The sequence below is a fragment of the Ornithorhynchus anatinus genome, chromosome 1 (genome assembly GCF_004115215.2).
Source record: "Ornithorhynchus anatinus isolate Pmale09 chromosome 1, mOrnAna1.pri.v4, whole genome shotgun sequence".
Taxonomy (NCBI): Eukaryota; Metazoa; Chordata; class Mammalia; order Monotremata; family Ornithorhynchidae; genus Ornithorhynchus; species Ornithorhynchus anatinus.
Genome location: NC_041728.1, coordinates 91,308,488 through 91,332,672, shown reverse-complemented (window position 1 = coordinate 91,332,672; position 24,185 = coordinate 91,308,488). Strand labels below are relative to the sequence as shown.

At 48.0% G+C, this 24,185-nt stretch overlaps 1 protein-coding gene and 1 non-coding gene across 2 annotated transcripts; both read right to left on the bottom strand.

Moving 5' to 3' along the window:
* Positions 1-576: 576 nt before the first annotated feature.
* Positions 577-7,193, bottom strand: MYCN (MYCN proto-oncogene, bHLH transcription factor). Its single transcript, XM_001516730.4, has 2 exons — positions 6,462-7,193; positions 577-2,110 (listed from the first exon to the last, which is right to left on the bottom strand). The coding sequence occupies exons 1-2, from the start codon at positions 7,057-7,059 to the stop codon at positions 1,512-1,514; spliced, it is 1,197 nt and encodes a 398-aa protein (XP_001516780.1). The 5' UTR covers positions 7,060-7,193; the 3' UTR covers positions 577-1,511.
* An 11,521-nt stretch (positions 7,194-18,714) lies between these two features.
* On the bottom strand, positions 18,715-18,804 carry TRNAY-GUA. Its single transcript is given in 2 exon segments — positions 18,715-18,750; positions 18,768-18,804. It is a non-coding gene; the product is annotated as a tRNA-Tyr (tRNA).
* Positions 18,805-24,185: the final 5,381 nt, after the last annotated feature.

Below are 24,185 nucleotides of genomic sequence, written 5' to 3'. Positions count from 1 at the left end.
ATCACCTTGTATCCCCCAACAGCGCTTAGAAGAGTGCTTTGCACACAGTAAGTGCTTAACAAATGTCATCTTGAATGTCATCATTAGTATTATTATTATTATAGTGTTGAATTTTTTGAACAGATGGTGTGGGTCACTCTTGCTTAAGCAACTCTTTGCCTGGATAATTCCACCCGAGAAATGGAAGCACCATCCTTTCGTAGGAAATGGTTCTGACGCTAAACCCAACGGAATGAAAATCGGCAATCCATTTTCTCCAGGGGCTAATCTTAGCCAACCCGCACTGAGGAAACGCAAGTAGTCCAAAGGCAGCCTACTCCCAAGTTGAACCAACCAAAGGTTTTAAATCTGTCACTTTTAAATGGGCCGCTCTTGCAGAAGAGGACGTCATGGAAAATGGGAGGGGGAATCTTTGCCCGAGAGTGAACGGTTACCCGAGTGAGAAGGGAAATGTGTTGGCTCTCTATTGGACTCTCTCTCCAGCGCTTTGGTGCAATGCTCTAGGCACGGTCAGGAGCTCAAAACATATGACGGATTGACTGACTCGGGCGGCTCTGTTCAAAAAATGGCAAGTGCATCATTTAATTGCTATTTATTTCCATAAACATGAGGTATTTCAAAGTGCTATAAGATGCAGCACTAAATGTACATTTCAAAGAAATTAAACACAGAACTTTGCATTTCCCCAGTTCTATGCACCAAACATTAACAAATACATTAACAGGAAGAAACAGGCTAGGAAAAGGCATATATAGTAAATTTCTTTACAAAAGTTTCTTAGTTCAAAAAGTGATAAAGTAATATCTACTCAAAACTTTCACAACTCATTTTCATACGAAAATATAAGTATCAAATTTAGTTATGTATCAGCATCATACTAAAGTATACAGGCAGTGTAAGAATTAGTACAGTACATAACAGAGATTAACAATATATTTGTATACAAAACATGCTCCTCAAACATTGAGGTATTACAGTACTTAGGTATGAACTTCCAGTCTAACATGGGCAGCCAAAGCCACCTCTCATAACCCAAGACATGTACAAAAGGCAAATGTAGAAATGGTATTTACAGAAATTTCCCCCAGGGGCTCCAAGGTCAACCCCTAAAGTAACATCTGTTAGAACATAAGCACCATTAAAAAGGAATGAATTTCTGTTTCAAACTCAACGAGGTGTCATCAGCAGCTCCAAATGCTCACAACACTTAAAGAACATCTACAGTTGTCGGGGGTGGGAGCTGGGGGCCGGGGGGTGGGGGAGAAAGAAAGAGAAAATTGTACAAGGCTAGACCCTCAACATTTGGCAGTCTCTTCAGCTCCTTGCAAAACGCCCAGATGTTCAGCACTCGGATAACTAACGGTTTGGAAGGCGGAGGTCGGGGGGGTGGGGAACTGGATTGAAAATAAACCCACATTCTTAACGTCAAAACACAATTAAAAAAAAAAAAAAAACCAAAACCAAAAATCAAAATGTGCAAAGTGGCAGTGTCCGTCCAGGTCAGAGAGAGTTTAGCAAGTCCGCGAGTGTTCTATTTTCTTTAGCAACTGATGCTGCCTGGCTTTCAACTTTTCCTTTTCCAGCAACAACTTGTGCTCCTCAGCCTGAAGGGAATGGACATATTCTGTGGCTTTTTTCAAAATGACGACCTTAGCGGCTTTCTCGTTTTTAACCAGCTCCGGCACGTGGTCCCTTAGCGTGAGAAAACTGGACCTCAAATCATTCCGCCGCTGGCGTTCCAGGATGTTGTGGTTGCGACGGCGCTCGCTATCCTCCGAGTCTGAGTTCCGCGGGCTCGAGTTTTTGGGCTTTGGTGGGATCATGTTTTTGACCAGGCGTGGGGCGTCGTTTTTCAGTTTTTTCTGGGGAGGCGCATCTTCGCTTTCCACGTAGGGGGAAGGGGCGGCATAGTTGTGCTGCTGGTGGATTGGGGCACAGCGCTTCAGGGTCAGTTCATTCTGGGCTGTCCTCACGGAGGCAAAGGTGGTGTTTTTCGGGCGAACAGTGATGGTGAACGTGGTGACGGCCTTGTTAGAGGAGGACCGCCGCTTCTCCACGGTGACCACATCAATCTCCTCTTCTTCATCCTCTTCTTCGTCCTCTTCGTCATCTTTTCCCCCCAAAAAAAAAAAAAAAAGAGAGAGGTAGAGAGTTATTCCCCCGGAGCCATTTTCAAACCAGGATAACAGTGGGGGAGGGGGGGAGGGGCAAATGAGGGGAAGAGTGGACTTTGGAAAAAAAAAGAAGGAAAGCAACAACGGGGAATTTCTATGACGTTAAGCTCAATGGAGTCAGTTGAAGATGGCCATCACCTCCCGTCCCCAAGTAAACTTCAAGCACAACTTTCATACCAAACCGCCATTTAAGCGGAATCATAAAAACATCTTTCAATGAATTTCTCATCCTCTAAAAGGAGGGCAAACTCTTCGGTAAAACATCCACTGGAATTCACAAACATCGTGTGTGGAAACTCCCTCTTTCTTAACTCAACTACCCAGCTTGGATTCCCAAAGTGTTTAAAATGCAGAACTGAAAATCAAAACATCTTTTGCTTGATCTAAAAGGAACCGGAAAACTACTAAACAATTGCTGGATTTGTCTGAGGCAGAATGTGAAGCTGTTCCACTTCTGTGGGTCCCTTGAAGCAATGTTTTGGTTTACTGCCAAGAAGACAGCTGTTGGGAAGTGCTTCCTCACTGAAAGCTGTCAAGGCAGACGTTAAAGGGACAGTGTGCCTTTAAGGGGCTTACCAACCCGGCTGAGGGTCAGAGGGATTTACATGGGGGAGTCACGATTGAATTTTCCCAAGAGAACGGATTTTATGATCTTTCATTAAAAAAAACAACAACCCTCGAACCTATTATTTTTTTTCTTCAATATTTTGCCTTTTTCCTCTTTCCCCTTTCAAGTCGATTCCACCAGGAGGACTCTCCTACACCTTTTCGGTTCCAAATCAGATGACGAACCGGATCACGCTGAGAGGTTTCACGACATAAAAATCACGGCCACCTCAACCGGACCTTTCACGTGTGGCTCCAGCATATCTCGGAGGTGCACGGGGCAGAGGGTATTAAAGCGAGCCAGTGCAGGGCAGTGGGTATTAAAGCTAGCCAGTTCATTCATTCAATAGTATTTATTGAGCGCTATGTGCAGAGCACTATACTAAGCGCTTGGAATGTAACAGCCAGTGCGGGAAAGCACACTCTGGTGTAGGCAAGGGGTGGGGGTCCTGAAGCGGAGCGTATGGCACGGCCTGCCTTAGCAGCCCACCCTCAGAAAGGTCTCAAAAGTCTTTGCCTGGACCCAAAGCCTCTGATTCGAACCCTGCCATCTGCTGGCAACACCTAACTTGCTCCTTTGCGGGAAGAAAACTTGCGGGTGGGCCAAGCCTGCTATTTCCAAAGGAGACCACATAAGCGGAATAGCCATTATTCGAAAACTACCCCCTAGAGAGGAACCACCTGGGTCCCCAACGTCACTCTGCAGTCCTCTTAATAGGTCAGAGTCACACCTCCCCGGCTTTCCACGTCACCACAACGTGACGGTGACTGACTGGGTCAGTTTTACTTTTCCACACGAAGTGGTCCACTCCTCTGCCCCCAACAGCCTTCCCAGACCCAGCCTCTCTCACTCGTTTCCCTTTCCCACTTTACCTCTGAAAGTTTGAGACTACTCCTTGGGAGACTTTGGGGCACGTGGATCCCAAACCAACCCCTTTCGGGGATCTGGAGGCCAAGTCACAACAGGAAAACATAGGAAGGGGGTGGGAGCTAGTCTTTTAAATGGGTAATGAAGGAGAGGCTAGGAGACTCCCCCAACTCTTCACTCCCCGTTATCTCCGGGGCTCAGTAACTCCACGAGCCTTTGCCCCGCTGGCCTGGCCCTGTAGGCCATGAGCTCCTTGGGGGTAAGGAGTGTGTCCTCAAACTCTGTTGTACCGCACTCTCCCAAGAACTCAATACGGTGAGTGGCTAAGCACAGTGAGTACTCAATAGATACTACTGCGTGATTGATTTCCACTACAAGAGCCCCACTGGTTCCGGCTTACAACTGGGGGGGAAGAGGGAGGGTAGTGAATAAAACTATAGGATTGCGATGGGGGTGGGGGTACAGTGCTAAGCCCAATAAGAATTCAACACATACCACTGCGTGATCGATTTCCAATACAAGACACCCACCACCCCAGTGGCTCCGGCTTACAACTGGGTGGGGAGGGGGTGGTTAACAAAACTATAGGATTGGGATGGGGGTGGGGGTACAGTGCTAAGCCCAGTAAGCACTCAACACATACCACCGCGTGATCGATTTCCTATACAAGACACCTACCACCCTGATGGCGCCTCTGCTCCTCCTCCCTTCTCCACTGCCCCTACTCCCTCCCTCTGCTTCCCCCTTCCCCTCCCCATAGTACTTGTGCATATTAGTATAGATGATGCATTACTCTATTTATTTTGTTAATGATGTGCATGTATCTATGATTCCATTTATCTTGGTGATACAGACACCAGACTACCTGTTTTGTCTTGTTTTGTTTTGCTGTCTGTCTCCCCCATTTAGACTGTGAGCCCGCTGTGGGGCAGGGATGTTCTCTATCTGTTGGCGAGTTGTACATTCCAAGTGCTTAGTCCAGTGGTCTGCATATAGTAAGCACTCAATAAATACTACTGAATGGCTGAATAAAACCACAGGCTTGGGATGGGGGCAGGACGAGAAGGTAAGGCAGAGGCTCAACCCTTTACAGTACTCTGCATATAGTCAGCGCTCGATGGAATGAATAAAACTAAAGGTTGGGATGGGGGCGGGACGAGAGGGTAAGGCAGAGGCTCGACCCTTTACAGTACTCTGCATATAGTAAGTGCTCAATAAATACGATCGAATGAATGACTGAATAAAACTATAGGTTTGGAATGAGAACGGGATGAGAGGGTAAGGCAGAGGCTCAACCCTTTACAGTGCTCTGCACATAATAAGTGCTCAATAATATGATGGAATGAATGAATAAAACTATAGGTTGGGATGGGGGTAGGATTAGAGAGTAAGGCAGAGGCTCAGCCCTTACAAGTGCTCTACACATAGGAAGTGCTCAATAAATACGATTGAATGACTGAATAAAGACTGAATAAAACCATAGGTTTGGGATGGGGAGGGATGAGAGGGTAAGGCGGCAGGCTCTGCACATAGTAAGTGCTCAATCAATACTACTGAATGAAGAAAATTCTAGGTTTGGGATGGGGGTGGGATGAAAGGGTAAGGCAGAGGGCTGTGCACATAGCAAGTGCTCAATGAATATGATATGAGTGAATAAAACTATAGGTTGGGATGGGGGCAAGATGAAAGGATAAGGCAGAGGGCTCTGTATGTAGAAGGTGCTCAATCAGTCCTACTGAATGAAGAAAACTCTAGGTTTGGGATGGGGGTGGGATGGGAGGGTAAGGCAGAGGAAGGTACACATAGTTAGTGCTCAATCAGTACTATTGAATGAAGAAAGCTATAGGTTGGGATGGGGGGCAGGATGAGAGGGTAAGGCAGAGGGCTCTGCCATAGTGAGGGCTCAATAAATATGATGCAATGACTGAATAAAACTATAGGTTGGGATGAGGGTGAGATGAGAGGGTAAGGCAGAGGGCTCTGCACATAGTAAGGGCTCAATCAACACTATTCAATGAATAAAAGTCTAGGTTTGGGAGGGGGGCGAGATGAGAGGGTAAGGCAGAGGGCTGTGCACATAGTAAATGCTCAGTCAATACTACTGAATGAAGAAAACTATAGGTTGGGATGGGGGCGGGATGAGAGGGTAAGGCAGAGGGCTGTGTACATAGTAAGCGCTCAATCAGTGCTACTGAATGAAGAAAACTATAGGTTGGGATGGGGGCAAGATGAGAGGGTAAGGCAGAGGGCTGTGCACATAGTAAGCGCTCAATCAATGCTACTGAATGAAGAAAACTATAGGTTGGGATGGGGGCCAATTGAGAGGGTAAGGCAGAGGGCTGTGCACATAGTAAGTGCTCAATCAATGCTATTGAATGAAGACAACTATAGGTTGGGATGGGGGCCAATTGAGAGGGTAAGGCAGAGGGCTGTGCACATAGTAAGTGCTCAATCAATGCTACTGAATGAAGAAAACTATAGGTTGGGATGGGGGCCAATTGAGAGGGTAAGGCAGAGGGCTGTGCACATAGTAAGCGCTCAATCAATGCTACTGAATGAAGAAAAGTGTAGGTTGGGATGGGGGCAAGTTGAGAGGGTAAGGCAGAGGGCTGTGCACATAGTAAGTGCTCAATCAATGCTATTGAATGAAGAAAACTATAGGTTGGGATAGGGGCCAATTGAGAGGGTAAGGCAGAGGGCTTTGCACATGGGAAGTGCTCCTTGAGAGAGGCAAGCAGGGGCCCGGGGAGCGAGAGGCGGCTCCGGGTTTGGATGCGGCGCTTGTCAGAGCGTCGGCGCAGGAGGCGAGTTACCGGAATCGCTGAGGGTGTCGTCGCCGGAGCTGCTGTTGGCACGACTGTCGCCGTCGGGGGGCTGTCGGGGGCAGCGGGGGCGGCGGGGCCCGGGGGGGCCGGTCGCCAACCCCGAAGGCTCCCTTTTGGTGACGGGGAAGGGGAAGACGACGGCGGGGTCGACGCAGCCGGGCACGGTGGGGGCGGGCGCGCCGGAGGGCGTCGCGGAGGAGGCGGCGGCGGCCGGTCCTTTTCCGTGCAGCTTCTCGGTGACGGCCCGTTCCAGCTTCTCCCGGGCGGAGAAGCCGCTCCACATGCAGTCCCTGAGGACGATGGGGTCTCCGGGCCCGCCCCAGGGGTCCCCGTCCCCCTCGGGGGGCGGCGGCGGCAGGTCGCAGGCCCAGTCTGGGGGCTCAGAGGGGGTCCGCGGGGGCCCGGGGAGGCCAGCCCGGCTGGGGGACAGCGGTGGCGTGGGCAGCAGCTCGAACTTCTTCCAGATGTCCTCCCCCGGGGGCGCCGAGTCCGGCCCGCAGCAGGAGAAGTCATCCTCGTCCGGGTAGAAGCAGGGCTGCAGGCAGTCGAACTCCAGGTCCGGGTTCTTGCGGACCACCCCGGGCATGGCGGGGCTGCGGCGGCCACCCCGGGCACGACCCCCGCGCCACCCGTGGGAAAGAAGCCCGGCCGTGGGAAAGGGGGCGGGTCCTCGCCCCTCGTTGGACACGGGCACGCCCAAGGGCGCTGGCGCTGCCTCCACTCGCAAGGCTGCAGGAACGAGAAAGGAGAAACGTTGGCACAAACACAGCCGCCCCCTCCCCCCACCCCCCACAAAACGTAAAAAAGCAATAAGCTCGAAAGGAGGGAGGGCGCCACTTGGGACGCTCACTGAATCTTCCTCTTCCTGACCCGGGAGACCCGCACCCCTTCTGAAAGCCCCCACCCCCTCTTGTGCCCGGCCTCTTTGCAAAAACACAGCCCCCCCCCAAAAAAAAACATAAAAAATAACCTCAAAAGGAGGAAGGGCACCACTTGGGACTCTCATTGAAACCTCCTCTCCCCCCGCCCCAGGAGACCCTCACCCCTTCTGGAAGCCCCCACCCCCTTTTGTGCCCAGCCTCTTTGCAAAAACACAGCCACCTCCCCCCAAAAAACCCCTTAAAAAAGAAATAACCTCAAAAGGAGGAAGGGCACCACTTGGGACGCTCACTGAAACCTCCTCTTCCCCCCCCCTCAGGAGACCCTCACCCCTTCTGGAAGCCCCCACTCCCTCTGCCCCTTTGGTGCCCGGCCTCTTTGCAAAAACACAGCCACCCCCCCCCAAAAACCCCATAAAAAATAACCTCAAAAGGAGGAAGGGCACCACTTGGGACTCTCATTGAAACCTCCTCTTCCCCCCCCAGGAGACCCTCACCCCTTCTGGAAGCCCCACTCCCTCTGCCCCTTTTGTGCTCGGCCTCTTTGCAAAAACACAGTCACCCCCCCCCCCAAAAAAACCCATAAAAACGAAATAACCTCAAAAGGAGGAAGGGCGCCACTTGGGACGCTCATTGAATCCTCCTCTTACCCCCCCGCAAGAGCCCCTCACCCCTTCTGGAAGCCCCTGCCCCTTTTGTGCCCGGCCTCTTTGCAAAGGAGGGGGAGGAGAGAAGATGCCGGGAGGGGTTGGGGTGGGAGGGAGTCCTCGGCAACTTTGCAAACTGCCTTTTTTCATTCACAGCCGCTTCAGGAAACAAAAACAACGCCAACCCACCCCAAACACACACACACACACACACATCACACACACACAGACCCGCGGGACCTGACGCCTCGGGAGCGAGGGAAAAGTGAGGTCTAAGGGGGCACTCCGGATAGGGGGAGGGGGAAGTTTCGCCCGCCCCCTCTTTGTCGGGGGCAAAACCCGGGGAGGGAGGGGGTGGGATGGATTGAGGTGGGATGGGATGGATTAGAGTGGGATGGATTGGGCTGGGATAGGATGGGGTGGGATGGATTGGGGCGGGATGGATTGGGGTGGAATAGATTGGGATGGGATGGATTAGGGTAGGATAGGATGGGGTGGGAGGGATTGGGATGCATTAGGGTGGGATAGATTGGGACGAGACGGGGTGGGATGGATTGGGGTGGGATGGGATGAGATGGGGTGGGACGGGCTGGTGAGATAGGATGGGACGGAATGGGGTGGGCTGCAATCGCCAAGAGAGGAACCGGGAACTTTGCAAATGGAAACGACCCTCCCGCAACTGTCTCAGCCAAACGCGCGCACACACACACACACACACACACACAAATCCCCCCTTCTCCCGTGCCCCTCCCTCCACCCTCAGCAGATTTCCCTACCGACTTCCCCCCTCCGTCCCCGGCCCCTCCACCTCTGCGGGGACCTCGCCGGACGATCCCCGCCAACACCCATCGAGGCACAATCCCACGCGCGACCCTACTCCCCCCCAACCCTCCCCCAAAATCCTTACTAATAATAATGACGGCAGTTAAGCGCTTACTGTGCGTCAAGGACTGTTCTAGGGGTCCAGTCCTAGTCAGTAGGAGGAAAGAGCTGTGTGCCAAGCACTGTTCTAAGCGCTGGGGGCCCAGTCCTAGCCAGTAGGAGGAAAGAAAGAGCCTTGGGCCAAGCACTGTTCTAGGGGTCCAGTCCTAGCCAGTAGGAGGAAAGAAAGAGCCTTGCGCCAAGCACTGTTCTAGGGGTCCAGTCCTAGCCAGTAGGAGGAAAAAAAGAGCCTTGGGCCAAGCACTGTTCTAGGGGTCCAGTCCTAGCCAGTAGGAGGAAAGAAAGAGCCTTGGGCCAAGCACTGTTCTAGGGGTCCAGTCCTAGCCAGTAGGAGGAAAGAAAGAGCCTTGGGCCAAGCACTGTTCTAGGGGTCCAGTCCTAGCCAGTAGGAGGAAAGAAAGAGCCTTGGGCCAAGCACTGTTCTAGGGGTCCAGTCCTAGCCAGTAGGAGGAAAGAAAGAGCCTTGGGCCAAGCACTGTTCTAGGGGTCCAGTCCTAGCCAGTAGGAGGAAAGACAGAGCCTTGGGCCAAGCACTGTTCTAGGGGTCCAGTCCTAGCCAGTAGGAGGAAAAAAAGAGCCTTGGGCCAAGCACTGTTCTAGGGGTCCAGTCCTAGCCAGTAGGAGGAAAGAAAGAGCCTTGGGCCAAGCACCGTTCTTAGGGCTGGGTGTCCAGTCCTAGTCAGTAGGAGGAAAGAGCCGTGTGCCAAGCACTGTTCCAAGCGCTGGGGGTCCAGGAGTGGGGAGGACTGGGTCCGGCCCGCTGCCCCTTCCGTCTCCAAAACCTTCCCCTCCAAAATGACTTAAAAGGGATGGAATTGGGGGAGGGGGGTGGGAGAACAAATGCACCAGGCGCGCCACTGATCAGCCTCAATTATTCATTCAACGGTATGGATGGAGCGCTTCCTGGGTGCAGAACCCTGTCCTAAGCGCTGGGGATGGACAATCCGGCAACAGGTAGAGGCCATCCCGGCCCCCACGGTGGGCCCTACCTGGGGGAGGTCCTGGGCGTGCAAGGGGGAGAAGGAGAGGGGAGGATCCCGTCCGGGGCAAAAGGCGGTTCTTGGGGGCCCCGGGTACAGCGCTAGGATGGGGTCTTACCTGGGGTCGGGGGTCGGGGGGTCAGGGGGTCGGGGGCCGGAGCGCTGCTCTTCTTCTTGGCTCCAGCGGCCGCCCAGCCTCTCCCAAAGACTCCGCACCGACCCTGCGCTGGCAGACAGATGACTGTCACTGGCTGCGCTTTGAAGCTCTTGGATATTATTAACTAAAGGGGGGGGAGGGGGGCGGGAAAAAAAAAAAAAAATCTGACACACCCGGGGCAGAGGGAGGGAGCTGAGCGAGGTGGGAGGGGAAAAGGAGAGGGGGAGAGACGCAGAGATGGGGAGAGATGGAGAGACACGGAGAGAAAGAGAGAGAGGAAAAGGGGAGGGGGTGGAGAGCAGCCGGACCCCACCCTCTTCATTACCATGAAAATCAGGGGAGGCGCCAAACCCTTTGGCGCCAAAACCCCTCTCCGGCTTTTATTCTTTTGCAAAGGAAGGCGCTAATCGCTGCAAAATGGCCCAGCCTTTGCACGCACCTCCCCGCTTTCCACCTCCCCGGCCCCGCCCGGCTCCCCCAACCTACAAGGGCCCAGGCTTGCTTTTTTTTCCTCTTTGCAAAGGAACGGCGGAGACGTCGGTGTTTGCGTTAAATAATAATAATAATAATAAAGTGAGCCCGTCATGGGGCAGGGATCGTCTCCATCTGTTGCCGAATTGTGCATTCCAAGCGCTTAGCACAGTGCTCTGCACATCGTAAGCGATCAAATACCGAATGAATGAAGCGGAGGAGAAGGGTTCAGCTGGCGCTCCCCGTTTGAGGCAGAGACGGACGCTAAGAAAGGCTGTTATTCATGCCATCGTATTTCCTGAGTGCTTATTCGGTGCAGAGCACTGGACTAAGCGCTAGGAATGGACAATTCGGTCCCAGAGAGAGACCATCCCTGCCCCACGACGGGCTCGCGGTCCAAAGGGGGGAGACAGCAGAGCAAAAGAGAACAAAACAAGACAGCATCATCAAGATAAATCGGATCAAGGAGCTAGACACCTCATTAAGAAAATAAATAGGGTGATAAATAATATCTACAAACGAGCCCAGTGCTGAGGGGAAGAGCAGAGGGTGGGGAGGAGGAGCAGAGGGAAAGGGGGGGTTCAGTCTGGGAAGGCCTCCTGGAGAAGGAAGTCACTGTCGCCTTTAATGAAAAATGGGGTTGATTCACGCGGGGGGGGGGGGGTGATGCACATTAAGAAAAAATAGCGGAGGGGGCTACATCGCCTGAGGCTGCTTTTATTTTATTTTTTATTTTTACAGAAAAGGGGGTTTCCTCGTTGCAAATAGAGGCGTGCAAGAGCTGGAGCGGGGTTTTCCTCTGCAAAAGGCGACACCTGGCGGAGAAGGGAGGAAAAGAGCCAGGCCCCGGGGCTCCCCAGCCCACCCCCCTGCAAAGCCCGCCCACGGCGAGCCCCCAGGAGGGTCCAGTAGCCAAGCGGGAGGGCCCAGGGGGCGGGGGGCAGGCAAGCCCTTAAATTGAGCCAGGGCTCTTTGAAACCGTTGCCCTTCTAAACCCCCTCCACATCCCCCCTCCACCCCCACCCCCATTGCAGGCCTGGAATTTACCCCCTTCCCTCACCTTACACCCCTCGCACATCCCAAACGAAGCCTGAAACGCATACCACCCAGCTGAATGACAAAGCCGGTAGTTTGGGGGGAACTTGGCCGTCTCCTGTTTGGGGCATCCTGTCGGCCACAATGCATAGCCCGTTGAAGGGGGTGATGGTGGTGGTGACGGCGAGGAGGAGGATGAAGGCCAGCCAGGGATGAGGACAATGAGATAGCCAGCCCTTTGCATTTGGCGAGGATTTTTCCATCCCAAAAGAACCCAGAGGAATTCACAGCCCATGAATGGTAGCTGGCGGACGGATGCCCGACCGGTCAGGAAGGGGGACGCTGGATAAGGGAGGCCCAAAGAAAACCCCCATCTTAAAAATCAGTGGCTGTCGCCGCAGCCGCACAAAGGACGGGACCTCTGGTTTCAATAGAACGGGTCAGAAAGCCCAGAGAGTAAACCTTCGGGCCTCTTTGTTTATTTACCTTGGAAGGGCGAGGGGTTAAGTTGAGCCTGGTGTGGGTTTTCCTCTTTATTTTCCTTTTCTGCCCTTCCTTTGATAAGTAGGTTAGCAGTGTCCAGAGTCAGGGATGGCTCTCCCCTCCCTTAGCCTTTCGGGAGGAATTTAAGCCCCGCAAAGGAGGGCGGCGGCGGCGTTTCCCACAACGTTCACTATCTGAATGGCGAAGGACAGCTATTATGGCTATTTTTGTCATTTGCATTCCTACCGTGGGTAATATTCAGTCACGGTTCTGTTAGACGTGGCAGCTCACCCACTTGGGCTCTCTAATGTCTGCCCCAAGAGATAAAGGGAACCAGGGGCAGGGGCAGGGGCCCAGAGGGAGGACTCACCGAAATCTACCGAGTGCCGGGTTCGTCACTCCACAGTGTTCCTGCATCCTACACGTTCCCCCCCCCCGCCCCGTCCCACGGATCTCCTCCTGGTATGCTGGTCTCCTCTCTGCTTCCAAGAAGGAGTCAGCTCTCTCAGAAGTTGGGTGTCTCGAAGCAACTGAGATAACCTGGCAGAAATTCCTTAGATCTGGCAGGAAAACTATGTTCGACGGAATGTTTTCGAGGCATTTGAATTAGGGCTTTTTGGAGATACTTTATTTGGGATTTCAACTGAGTAAATCACAGGGAGACATTTGGCATCTGATCTCTATCAGTTCCTCCATCTATTTCTCCAGATATCCCAGAGAGATTTACTGAAGGGTTTGGGGGTTTGTTTGTTTTTTTGTTTTTTATTGTTTTAAAGGAAAGCTGGGTGGGATGTACACGCTATGGAGTATTTCGGTTTTCTGCTTCAGGACAAGTACATGTATTCCTCCTACCCGCTCTGTTATTTATGCTCCTATAATTCTTCTCAGCGTTCCACACATTCAAGAAGGGAACTGAGTTCTTTTCAAGTAAAAACCTCATGAGAAATGAAAACAAAGAGGCGAAAGAGAAAACAGCATCAGGCACTGCCAACATGAAGGATGATAACACAACAAGGGACAGTCTTTTGGCATTTTTTTTTACAGTATCTGTGAAGTGCTGACCCTTTGTCAAAGCACTGGGATAGATAGGAGGGAATCAGGTTGGACACACAGTTCCTGTCTTGCAGTCTTAAGTAGGAGGGAGTAGGAATTGATCCCAGTTTTACAGGTGAGGTAACTGGGGCACGGGAGAAGTTAAATGACTTGCGCCAGTTCACACAGCAGGCGAATGGCAGAGCAGGGATTTGAACCTAGGTCCTCCGACCTCCAAGCCCCTACTCTTTCCACTAGACCACACTACCTCACCTGCACAATGTGGCCAAGACTCTGGATGCTGCAGAGGCTCTTTCAGGCTCTCGACTGAATTTTATCATGAGTGGTGACTTCGTCGTTGATGAGGAGTATAAGAGATAATAATAATAATGTTGGTATTTGTTAAGCGCTTACTATGTGCCGAGCACTGTTCTAAGCGCTGGGGTAGACATAGGGGAATCAGGTTGTCCCAGGTGGGGCTCACAGTCTTAATCCCCATTTTACAGATGAGGGAACTGAGGCACAGAGAAGTTAAGTGACTTGCCCACAGTCACACAGCCGACAAGTGGCAGAGCTGGGATTCGAACTCATGAGCCCTGACTCCAAAGCCTATATCTATATATCTATACATGTTTCAGGGACTGGTCTCAGTCTAAACTGTACCTCTAGACTGTAAGCTCATCATGGGCAGGGAATGTGTTGGCTTATTGCTATAGCGTACTCTCCCAAGCGCTTAGTACAGTGCTCCACACACAGCAAGGACTCAATAAATACGACTGAATGAAACAAGTATTAACTGAATGTGGAGAACGTGTTCGATTCACGTCAATTGTGTCACTCAGTTTCCACCACTCCCTTCACTGTGGGTTGGAAGGGCGTCTGTCATATTATCATATTGAAAATGATGGCATTTGTTAAGCGCTTACTATGTGCCAAGCACTGTTCTAAGCGCTGGGGGAGATACAGGGGAAAGCGCGTGGCTCAGTGGAAAGAGCATGGGCTGGGGAGTCATAGGTTGTGGGTTCAAATCTTGGCTCTGGTGCTCGTCAGCTGTGTGACTTTGGACAAGTCACTTCACTTCCCTGTGCCTCAGTTCCCCCCGCTGTAAAATGGGCATTAAGACTGTGAGCCCCACGGGGGACAACCTGATCACCTTGTATCCTCCCCAGCACTTAGAACAGTGCTTTGCACATAGTAAGCTCTTGACAAATGCCATCATGATTATTATTATTAAGGTTATCAGGTAGCCCGAGGTGGGGCTCACAGTCTTAATCCCCATTTTACAGGTGAGAAAACTGAGGCTAAGTGACTTGCCCAAAGTCACACAGCTGAGAAGTGGTAGAGCTGGGATTAGAACCCATGACCTCTAACTCCCAAGCCTGTGCTCTTGCCACTAAGCCACGCTGCTCCTCTACTCTCCCAAGTGCTTAGTACAGTGGTCTGCATAGAGTAAGTGATCAATAAATACGATTGATTGATTGATTTCGCTCTACACAGGGGGATCAGCATTTTCCTTTAAAACTCTCCTTTGCTCTATTCCAACGTGGACTACTCTTCAACTCTAGTGATTAAATACTTTTAAAGCCATCTTAATAAAAATAATAATAATAATGTTGGTACTTGTTAAGCGCTTACTAGGTGCAAAGCACTGTTCTAAGAGCTGGGATAGATACAGGGTGATCAGGTTGTCCCACATGAGGCTCACAGTCTTCATCCCCATTTTACAGATGAGAGAACTGAGGCCCAGAGAAGTGAAGTGACTTGCCCACAGTCACACAGCTGACGAGTGGCAGAGCAGGGATTCGAACCCATGACCTCTGACTCCCAAGCCCGGGCTCTTTCCACTGAGCCACAGACCGATGCCTACACATAACAGTGATTGTCAGGTATTCAACTAAAATGATTAGTCGGAAGTTTTAGATAAACAGTTTCTTTTCATTTTTTAGTGCTCGAGTTTCTAATTCTCACTTTCTCCATCCAGTTACTTTCCAGAAAAAGACCTCTTACCAGGGCAGAGAATATCCCAAGCAACCAGATGGGGACCAGAAGAAGTCAAAGCTTGAAAATGCTTCACTCTTAATGTTTGGTGAAAATCACACACGTAAAGGGACATTTAAAAATCTTGAATTGTCAGCACAGTATCTGGTGATATGTCCCAGGACAGGCGATCTCTGATCTGTATTCTTCTCAATGAATATCTCACTCTGCCTCCTCATTTTTATATCCAACAAACTAAAAGGAGTTAGGATATCCCAATCGATTGTACCTCGGTGCATAATAAAAATAAGTTTTATTTTATTTCTTTTCCAGCTATGTAAAATGAAATTGCCTGACAGTAAAGAGACTGAAAAACTAGCGCCCCAGTATTAGAATAGTTACTGAGCTCTTACTGTGTGCAGGGTACAGAACTAAGTGCTCGGGAGAATACAATACAATCGAGTTGGCAAACATGATCCCTGCCTTTGAGGAACTTCCAGTCTAGAGGGGGAGATAGATATAAAATAAATGACAGATTGGGAAATGGGAGAGTAGAAGGACATGAATAAAAGTGCTGTGGGGCTGGGTTGAGGAGCTGGGGAGTGAATATCAAGTGCTTAAGAGGTAATAATAATAATGTTGGTATTTGTTAAGCACTTACTATGTGCAGAGCACTGTTCTAAGCACTGGGGGAGATACAGAGTAATCAGGGTGTCCCACGTGAGGCTCACAGTCTTAATCCCATTTTATAGATGAGGGAACTGAGGCACCAAGGAGTTAAGTTACTTGCCCACAGTCACACAGCTGACAAGTGGCAGAGCCAGGATTAGAACCCATGACCTCTGACTCCTAAGCCCGTGCTCTTTCCACTGAGCCACGCTGCTTCTGGGTAGAGATCCAAGCTCGTGGGCAACACAGAAGACCGGGCAAGTAGTTAGAAAAGAAAGTCTCTTCGGTAACCAGAGCCAGAATCCACGTGAGATTTTGCTGTTTGATGCAATTAATCTCAATGTAAACATTGCTATTTACCACTGGGTCCCATTCGTCGAAGCCTTACCCATGGACAGATCAATCAGCCTGGAGTATTTCTCCAGTACCTCCGGCATGCAGCAAACTGAACTAAGCCCTTGAGTAGAGTCCACCTGGTTGGTGAATGGGGTGAAAGGCCTTCACCACCACCATCAAAGGCACTTATTGAACGCCTACTTTGTACACATGACTGGAGGAGTTGTTTGGGGACATGCCATGGCCCGTTGTTGGGCAGGGACTGTCTCTATCTGTTGCCAAATTGTACATTCCAAGTACTTAGTACAGTGCGCTGCATACAGTAAGCGCTCAATAAATACCATAATTATTAAATACAATTGAATAAGGCGCTCGTTCTTTGGCCAATTTGTAAGACTCTTGAGAGCGGGGATCAAGTGTACCTGCAATGTTGCGCACTCTCCCAAGCACTCCGTACAGGGCTCTGTAGGTTGTAAGTGCTTAATAAATGCCATGGATTGATTGAGGCTATTGTATTCAGAGTTCTGGAATTCAATGACTGAATTTATTTTACTACTAACCATTTTCCTTTTACCTATGGAACCGGTGACCTCAAAACTCCTTCATCCAACTATTTTCTGAACCTATCCAATCCCTCCAGAACACCAAACACAGCCAACGTGGTGTTTTTGCTCACCCATGGATGACTTAATAATTTTTTAATGATTATTTAAAATAAATTCTCTACACTGAGTTGTAATTATTTGGCTAATAAAACTCTGCCCATTATCCTGGTGCAGTATGGTCTATTTAAACTCCAAAGCATTTCCAGGAAAGAGCTCGCCTCCCTCCCAGCGTGGTTGGGAAACTCACAGTTCTCTACCTTTCACTTGGAGTCTGCTTTATGTTCAGAAGGAAGACTTTCATTTCCTGCATCTGATACTCATTTTCAAATTCAAGCTAACTGGAGGATTAGCCTTCCTTGATTATTAGCAGTTTGGGAGAATGGTGTTGGGTGACTGGAGCCTCAAAGAGAAAATTTAGTGCAATTTCAGAAATGACCAGAGAGGCCTATCCTGACCTCATCTGTAAACAAGAGGCAGAACTTGAAAGTTGTGATCTGGTTTGCTCTTGCATCACATGAAGCAAGGGGAGCGTTTTCTGATAACCTGGGAGGCGCTTCAAAGCTCCGCCATAAAAATTGTTAACAGCAAGGGAAACTGCTAGACTCTTATTGCTCCAATGAAAGTATCTGCATCCACTTTCAAGTATTTATAGAGTATTGATGACTTTACTATTGGCAGTTCACCATTAGGCTCTGTTTATTTACATGCCCTTTAAATAATTGAAAGCGTCTCTAAATACCGATCACCACCCTTTTCTGTTGAAGGATAAACAGATGTCTTTTGTGGGCCTCTCTCTTCTTTTCACTCCTCTTCCTGAAAACCTCCTGGTTTCCTTGAGGTTCACAACACATGTTTGAAATCATCAAGACACGTAGATAATAGTTAATAATAATAATAATAATAATGTTGGTATTTGTTAAGCGCTTACTATGTGCCAAGCACTGTTCTAAGCGCTGGGGTAGACACAGGGGAATCTGGTTGTCCCACGTGGGGCTCACAGTCTTAATCCCCATTTTACAGATGAGGGAACTGAGGCACCGAGAAGTGAAGTGACTTGCCCAAAGTCACACAGCTGACAAGTGGCCGAGCTGGGATTTGAACCCGTGACCTCTGACTCCAAAGCCCGTGCTCTTTCCACTGAGCCACGCTGCTTCTCAACCATTTCATGCGATTACTGAAAGCAGTTTGGTTAGAGATAGGTGGGATTAAAGAAACCTAATTTTTTGCCAGGTAGGGGATGGACGGGGGTGAGGGGGTAGGTGGGGGTGTTGAGCCTAACTGTGGCCCAAACAGCAACATAATACAGCGACAAATGAGTTGCTGAAATCAACTAGAACGCCAACAGTCTTTCATTTATTCATTCATTCAGTCAAATTTATTGAGCCCTTACTGTTGCAAAACATTGTACTAAGTGCTTGGGAGAGTATAATAAAACAATGAAAAGACACATTCCCTGCCCGCAGCAAGCTTATAGTCTAGTAATTCTGAGTTCTACAATAACATGATAGAAGTATTAGGGTATGTTCTTTCCACAACACGAATCTGTTTCAAGTATAACACATTCCACGACTTGACTCGAGTGTTGAGAGAAATAGTTCATTCATTCATTCAATAGCATTTATTGAACACTTACTATGTGCAGAGCACTGTTCTAAGCGCTGGGAATATACAATTCGGCAACAGATAGAGACAATCCCTGCCCAATGACGGGCTTAAAGTCTAATCGGTAGTCTAATGATAGTTGTGATCATATATAATAATAATAATAATGTTGGTATTTGTTAAGCGCTTACTATGTGCCGAGAACTGTTCTAAGCGCTGGGGTAGACAGGGGAATCAGGTTGTCCCACGTGGGGCTCACAGTCTTAATCCCCATTTTACAGATGAGGTAACTGAAGCACCGAGAAGTGAAGTGACTTGCCCAAAGTCACACAGCTGACAAGTGGCCAAGCTGGGATTTGAACCCATGACCTCTGACTCCGAAGCCACTCTTTCCACTGAGCCACGCTGCTTCTCTAAAATTTGGAAATCCTTCGAGCCGGAATCGAACCAGCAACCTAAGGATGACTATGGGAAATTCCGCTACAATCCTCCACTCTTCCAACTGAGCTATCGAAGAACTTATATATAGGGAAGTTGGTGCAGGTATTTTTTTTAATAGTATTTAATAATAATGTTGGTATTTGTTAAGCGTTTACTATGTGCCAAGCACTGATCTAAGCACTGGGGTAGATACAAGGTCATCAAGTTGTCCCTCATAGGGCTCACAGTTTTCATCCCTATTTTACAGATGAGGTAACTGAGGCACAGAGAAGTTAAGTGACTTGCCTAAAGTCACTCAGCTGACAGGCAGAGAGGCACTGTACTAATCACTGAGGTAGATACAACTGTGAGCCTGCTGTTGGGCAGGGATTGTCTCTATCTGTTGCCAATTTGTACATTCCAAGTGCTTAGTACAGTGTTCTGCACATAGTAAACGCTCAATAAATAAGATTGAATGAATGAATGAATGAATGAATGAATGAATGAATGAATGAATGAAGATAATTGGATTGGACACAGTCCCTGTCCCGCAGAGGGCTCACTGTGAGGGAGAACAGCTATTGAATCCCCATTTCACTGATGAGGTAACAGGTCCAGAGAAGTAAAGCAACTTGTCCAAGATCACACAGCAGACAAGAGGCAGAGCCAGGAATAGAACCCAGGTCTTCTGACTCCAGGCCTGTGCTCTTTCCACTAGGCTACGCTGCTTCTATGCTGTAACTCTTTCCAGCTTCTGTCTCAGTTGTATTGGACTGTACCTTGCTTTCTTTATGTTTTTGCAGTTTTAAAGTTTTTAGTTAAAGGAAAACAGTGAGTGATTGATATAACGATAATATAGGAATTTGGGTTGAAAAATGTCAGTCCTGGAGGAATCTTTGAGCCTTCTATCCCCAACCCATTACTTCCCGTGATTCACTAATTCACTATGAACCTGATTTCCCCATAGCAAAGATCTTCAAAAACATGGCTACCAAATTATAGGAGAAATGACTTGCACCACTGTAGTTACTGATTTTTTTTGTTGGGTTGACTTGCAGTTGGTTTGGACAGTAATTTTTAAAAAAAAATCTTTAGGATTTCATTCTCTCTGAATCATCACATGCTTAGTACTCACTGCTAGTTTTGTTTTCTAGTCGATTCTCTGAATATAAGATTTGAAAAGTCTCAGTCCCCTTATCCTGACATAGTGCAGGAGTGGCCGAATAAAGAAATCGAACATTGCCAATAATAATAATTCTGGTATTTGTTAAGTGCTTACAATGCACCGAGCTCTGTTCTAAGCCCTGGGGTAGATACAAGGCAATCAGGTTGTCCCATGTGGGGCTCAGTCTTAATCCTCATCCTACAGATGAAGGAACAGAGAAGTTAAGTGACTTGCCCAAGGTCACACAGAAGACAAGTGGTGGAACTGGGATTAGAACCCACATCCTCTGACCCCCAAGCCCATGCTTTGCCACTAAGCCATGCCAATTGCTTTACTTCCCCTTAAGCACTTAAAGTGAGTGGAAGGTTATAGGTTCCCTAGGGAAGATGTTGTGATATTTCACAGCTTTAATCCTCCTACTGGACCCTCTAATATTTCAACTAATCCTTCTTTATTACAGTTTAAATGAATTCAGCTTCATTTTTGCCCTCCCCTTTAAGCCCAAGAGAGACGTTGAAGTGAGTGTTGTTGGGACAGAGCTGTGGATCAAGCATAACTGCTGGATAGCAGATTGGCAGCTTTCTGGCCTTTGCCATTTCTAGCCCTCCCCATTTTTTCGGACTGCCTGGATCCATCAACAAGGACTCCACTTGGGCGCAGAAAGTACTGCACAGTACCCAAGGACATCAACACAGGTAAGGATACCTGGACTCACCTTACGCACGGCAGTCTGACGATGGCGTTTCTTGTCCTCAGGATAAACCGGCCGCAATTCTGTTACCCTCACTGCATTCTCGGCTTTCTCTTCAGAGAATGAGAAATCTTGCTCTTCAAAATCTAGTCTTCTAAATTTCTAGCTCAGTCTCTCTTTTAAAAAAGCAGCGTAGCCAAGGGGAAAGAGAACGGACCTGGGAGTCAGAGGACTACAATATATTTATTTATAATATATTTATAGCATTTATTTATATCAATATACAATGCATTTATTAATATCAATGCTTGTCTCCCTCTCTAGACTGTAAGCTCGCTGTGGGCAGGGAAAGTGTCTGTTCTATTGTACTCTTCCAAGTGCTTAGTACAGTGTCCTGCACACAGTAAGCACTCAGTAAATATGATTGACTGACTGACTCTAATCCCGGCTCCTCCACTTGCCTGCTGTGGGACCAGGGCCAAGTCACTTACCTTCTCTGTGCCTCAGTCATCTCATATGTATAATGAGGATTAAATACCTGTCCTTCATCCCCCTTAGACCATGAGCCCCATGGAGGATGGGGGCTGTTTCTGATTGAATTATCTTGTACCTGCCCCATTGCTTAGTACAATGCGTGGCACTTAGTAAGAACTTAACGAATACTACAATTATTATCATTCTCTTGAAGTTGGATTCATAACTTGATGTCCAATACGTTCAGCATAGGATCCTTTTGGAATGCTGCCAGCTTTGCACAATAGGGCTAGGGGAGCTCCAGGTTTGCTATGTGTGGAAGAGATGAGGGACTTAGCTAGTTTGGCATCCTGAGGACTTCTTGGGACCGGAGGAGTTCCACATGACTGAAATGGCACCAGGATGGTGGTACTAAAATAAGTACAGTCCAGAGGGATTTCAAAATTAAAGAATGATAAAAAGTAGAAACTGTGAACCAGGAGAGCTTTGGGGAAGAAGGCAGCTCTTGGCCGGGGCCGTGCTGGGTGGGTCTGGAGGAAATCCAGAAATCCCCCAAGAAATCCTACGAGGTAAAAATGGAAGAGTGCCCTGGACTGTGCAGTGCTCTGCACATGCTAAGTGTTCAATAAATAGTAATGATTGATGGACTGTCCATCCAATGGGGGAGCTGACAGATGTGTATATGTGTACCTATTTATCATTCTATTTATTTTATTAATAATGTATATATATATATGTATATATATATATAAAATTCTATTTATCTATTTTGATGCTATTGATGCCCATCTACTTGTTTTGTTTTGTTGTCTCCCCCCTTCTAGACTGTGAGCCCATCATTGGGCAGAGATTGTCTCTATCTGTTGCCAAATTGTACATTCCAAGCACTTAGTACAGTGCTCTGCAGATAGTAAGCACTCAATAAATACTATTGAATGAATGAATGAATAGGGATTGTCTCTATCTGTTGCCAAATTGCACTTTCCAAGTGTTTGGTACAGTGCTGGGCACACAGTACATGCTCAATAAATAAGAATGAATGAATGAATGAAGACCAAATCTTGTCCATGTTCTCGCTGAGGCCCAAAGAGGTTAAGTTTTCTCCAAAGGCACCCAACGGGCTAGGGGCAGAGATCTGACTAGCAGTCATGTCTCTTGAATTCTAGATCTCTGATCTCTCCTCTAGGCTATATTGCCTCTTATGAGAAGCCCAGGTAAAACAGTGAAATAAAAGACAATACAAAAGGAACACACACACAAAACATAACAATTCATGGCTAACAGAGGAAAAGCCTTTTTTTTAAAAAAAAAAAAAAATAGAAAAATTACCCAGCTAAGAACAGGGAAGTCAATAAAGAGTTGGCAGACCAGGGACCAACAGGAAATTAGATGAATCACTAGATGAAAGAGATACTAAAATAAATAAAATATTCTTCAATTAAATCAAAAGCAGGAACCTGCCTAGGAAATAGGGTATACCAAGGAAAGAAAAGTAGATAGTGGAGACCCTCAAATTATTGACTTTGATGTTAAAGTTTGTCTTCTCCTCTAGACTGTAAGCTCACTGTGGACAGAAAATGTACCTGAGAGATTATATTGTACTCTCCCAAGTGCTTAATTCAGTGCTCTGCACACAGTAAGTGCTTAGTAAATATGAACGAGTGATTGATTGATGTCGGGAACAACCATGCCCAAATTTACTTTCAAAGCAGTTAGATGAGCCCAGGGACTCACCAGGAACAAAAAATATTTCATCCATAATAGAGTTATGAAGAAACCTGGAAGCTGGAGCTTGGTCTAGTGGAAAGAGCACAGCCTGGGAGTCAGAGGATGTGGATTCTAATCTCGGCTGGGCCACTTTCCAGATGTTTGCTGTTGGGCAACTCACTTAATTTCTTTGGGCCTCAGTCACCCCACCTTTAAAATTCAAAACTTTTTTTTTAAAAAAACCTATGTGTCGAGCACTGTACCAAGCACAGAAGCAAATGTAAGCTAATCAGGGTGGCTGCAGTTCATATCCCACATGGCACTTCCAATATTAATTCCCATTTTATAGATGAAGGAAATGATTCACACTGAAGTCAAGTGACTGGCCCAAGGTCACCCAGCAGACAAGTAGCATACTTGAGATTAGAACTCAGGTCCTCTGGTTCCCAGACCCATGCTCTATCCTTTAGGGCACACTGCTTTCCAATGTTTTCCCTCTTCTCCCTCTGACATAGACTGGGAGCCCCATGTAGGACAGGGGCTATGTTTGGACTGATTATTTTGTTTCTACCCCAGTGCTCAATTCAGTTCTTGGTACATAGTAAGTGATTAACAAAGTGTGTGTAACTTATTGTTACAAGTACCACTCTTCTTTGCAGGTGCCTGAATTGACATGAGGAATGTTGACAGGGAAAACTTAGAATTGTCATTCATCAAATTTCCTAACAGGATGAGAAGCCACGTGACCTAATGGAAAGAGCACAGACCTGGGAATCAGAAGACCTGGATTCTAATCCCAGCTAGGCCCCTCACTAGCTGTGTGACCTTGGGCAAGTGACTTCACTTCTCTATTCCACAGTCTCCTCATCTGTAAAATGGGAATCCAATACCTGTTCTCCCTCCTACTTAGACTGTGAGCCTCATGTAGGACAAGAACTGTGTCCAACTTGATTATCTTGTATCTACCCCAGCACTTAGTACAGTATTTAGCATCTAATAAGTGATTAAGAAACAATATTATGAGGAAGGACCTGTTGAAGGTGGTAGGTTCGAAGTAGAGGATGGTAGGCCTAAGAAATATGTCACTCAGGAAGATGTGAAGGTAGAAGACATTGGGAAGGAGGGACATGATGATAGGTTCAAGATATGTATTGATTAATTCAAGGGCAAGAAATGCATAATGTATTGAGAGGATACATTTATGAATCTTTTTAATGATACTAGTTAAGTGCTTACTATGTATCAAGTCAGGGAAATTCTCTGTCAACTCTGTTATATTGTACTCTCTCAAGCACTTAGTCCAGTGCTCTGCACACGGTAAGTGCTCAGTAAATGCGACTGATAGATTGAACTAAAAGCTGGGGTATATACAAGATACTCAGGCTGGACACAGTTCCTCTTCCATATGGGACACACAGCCTAGGTAGGAAAGAGTAGGATT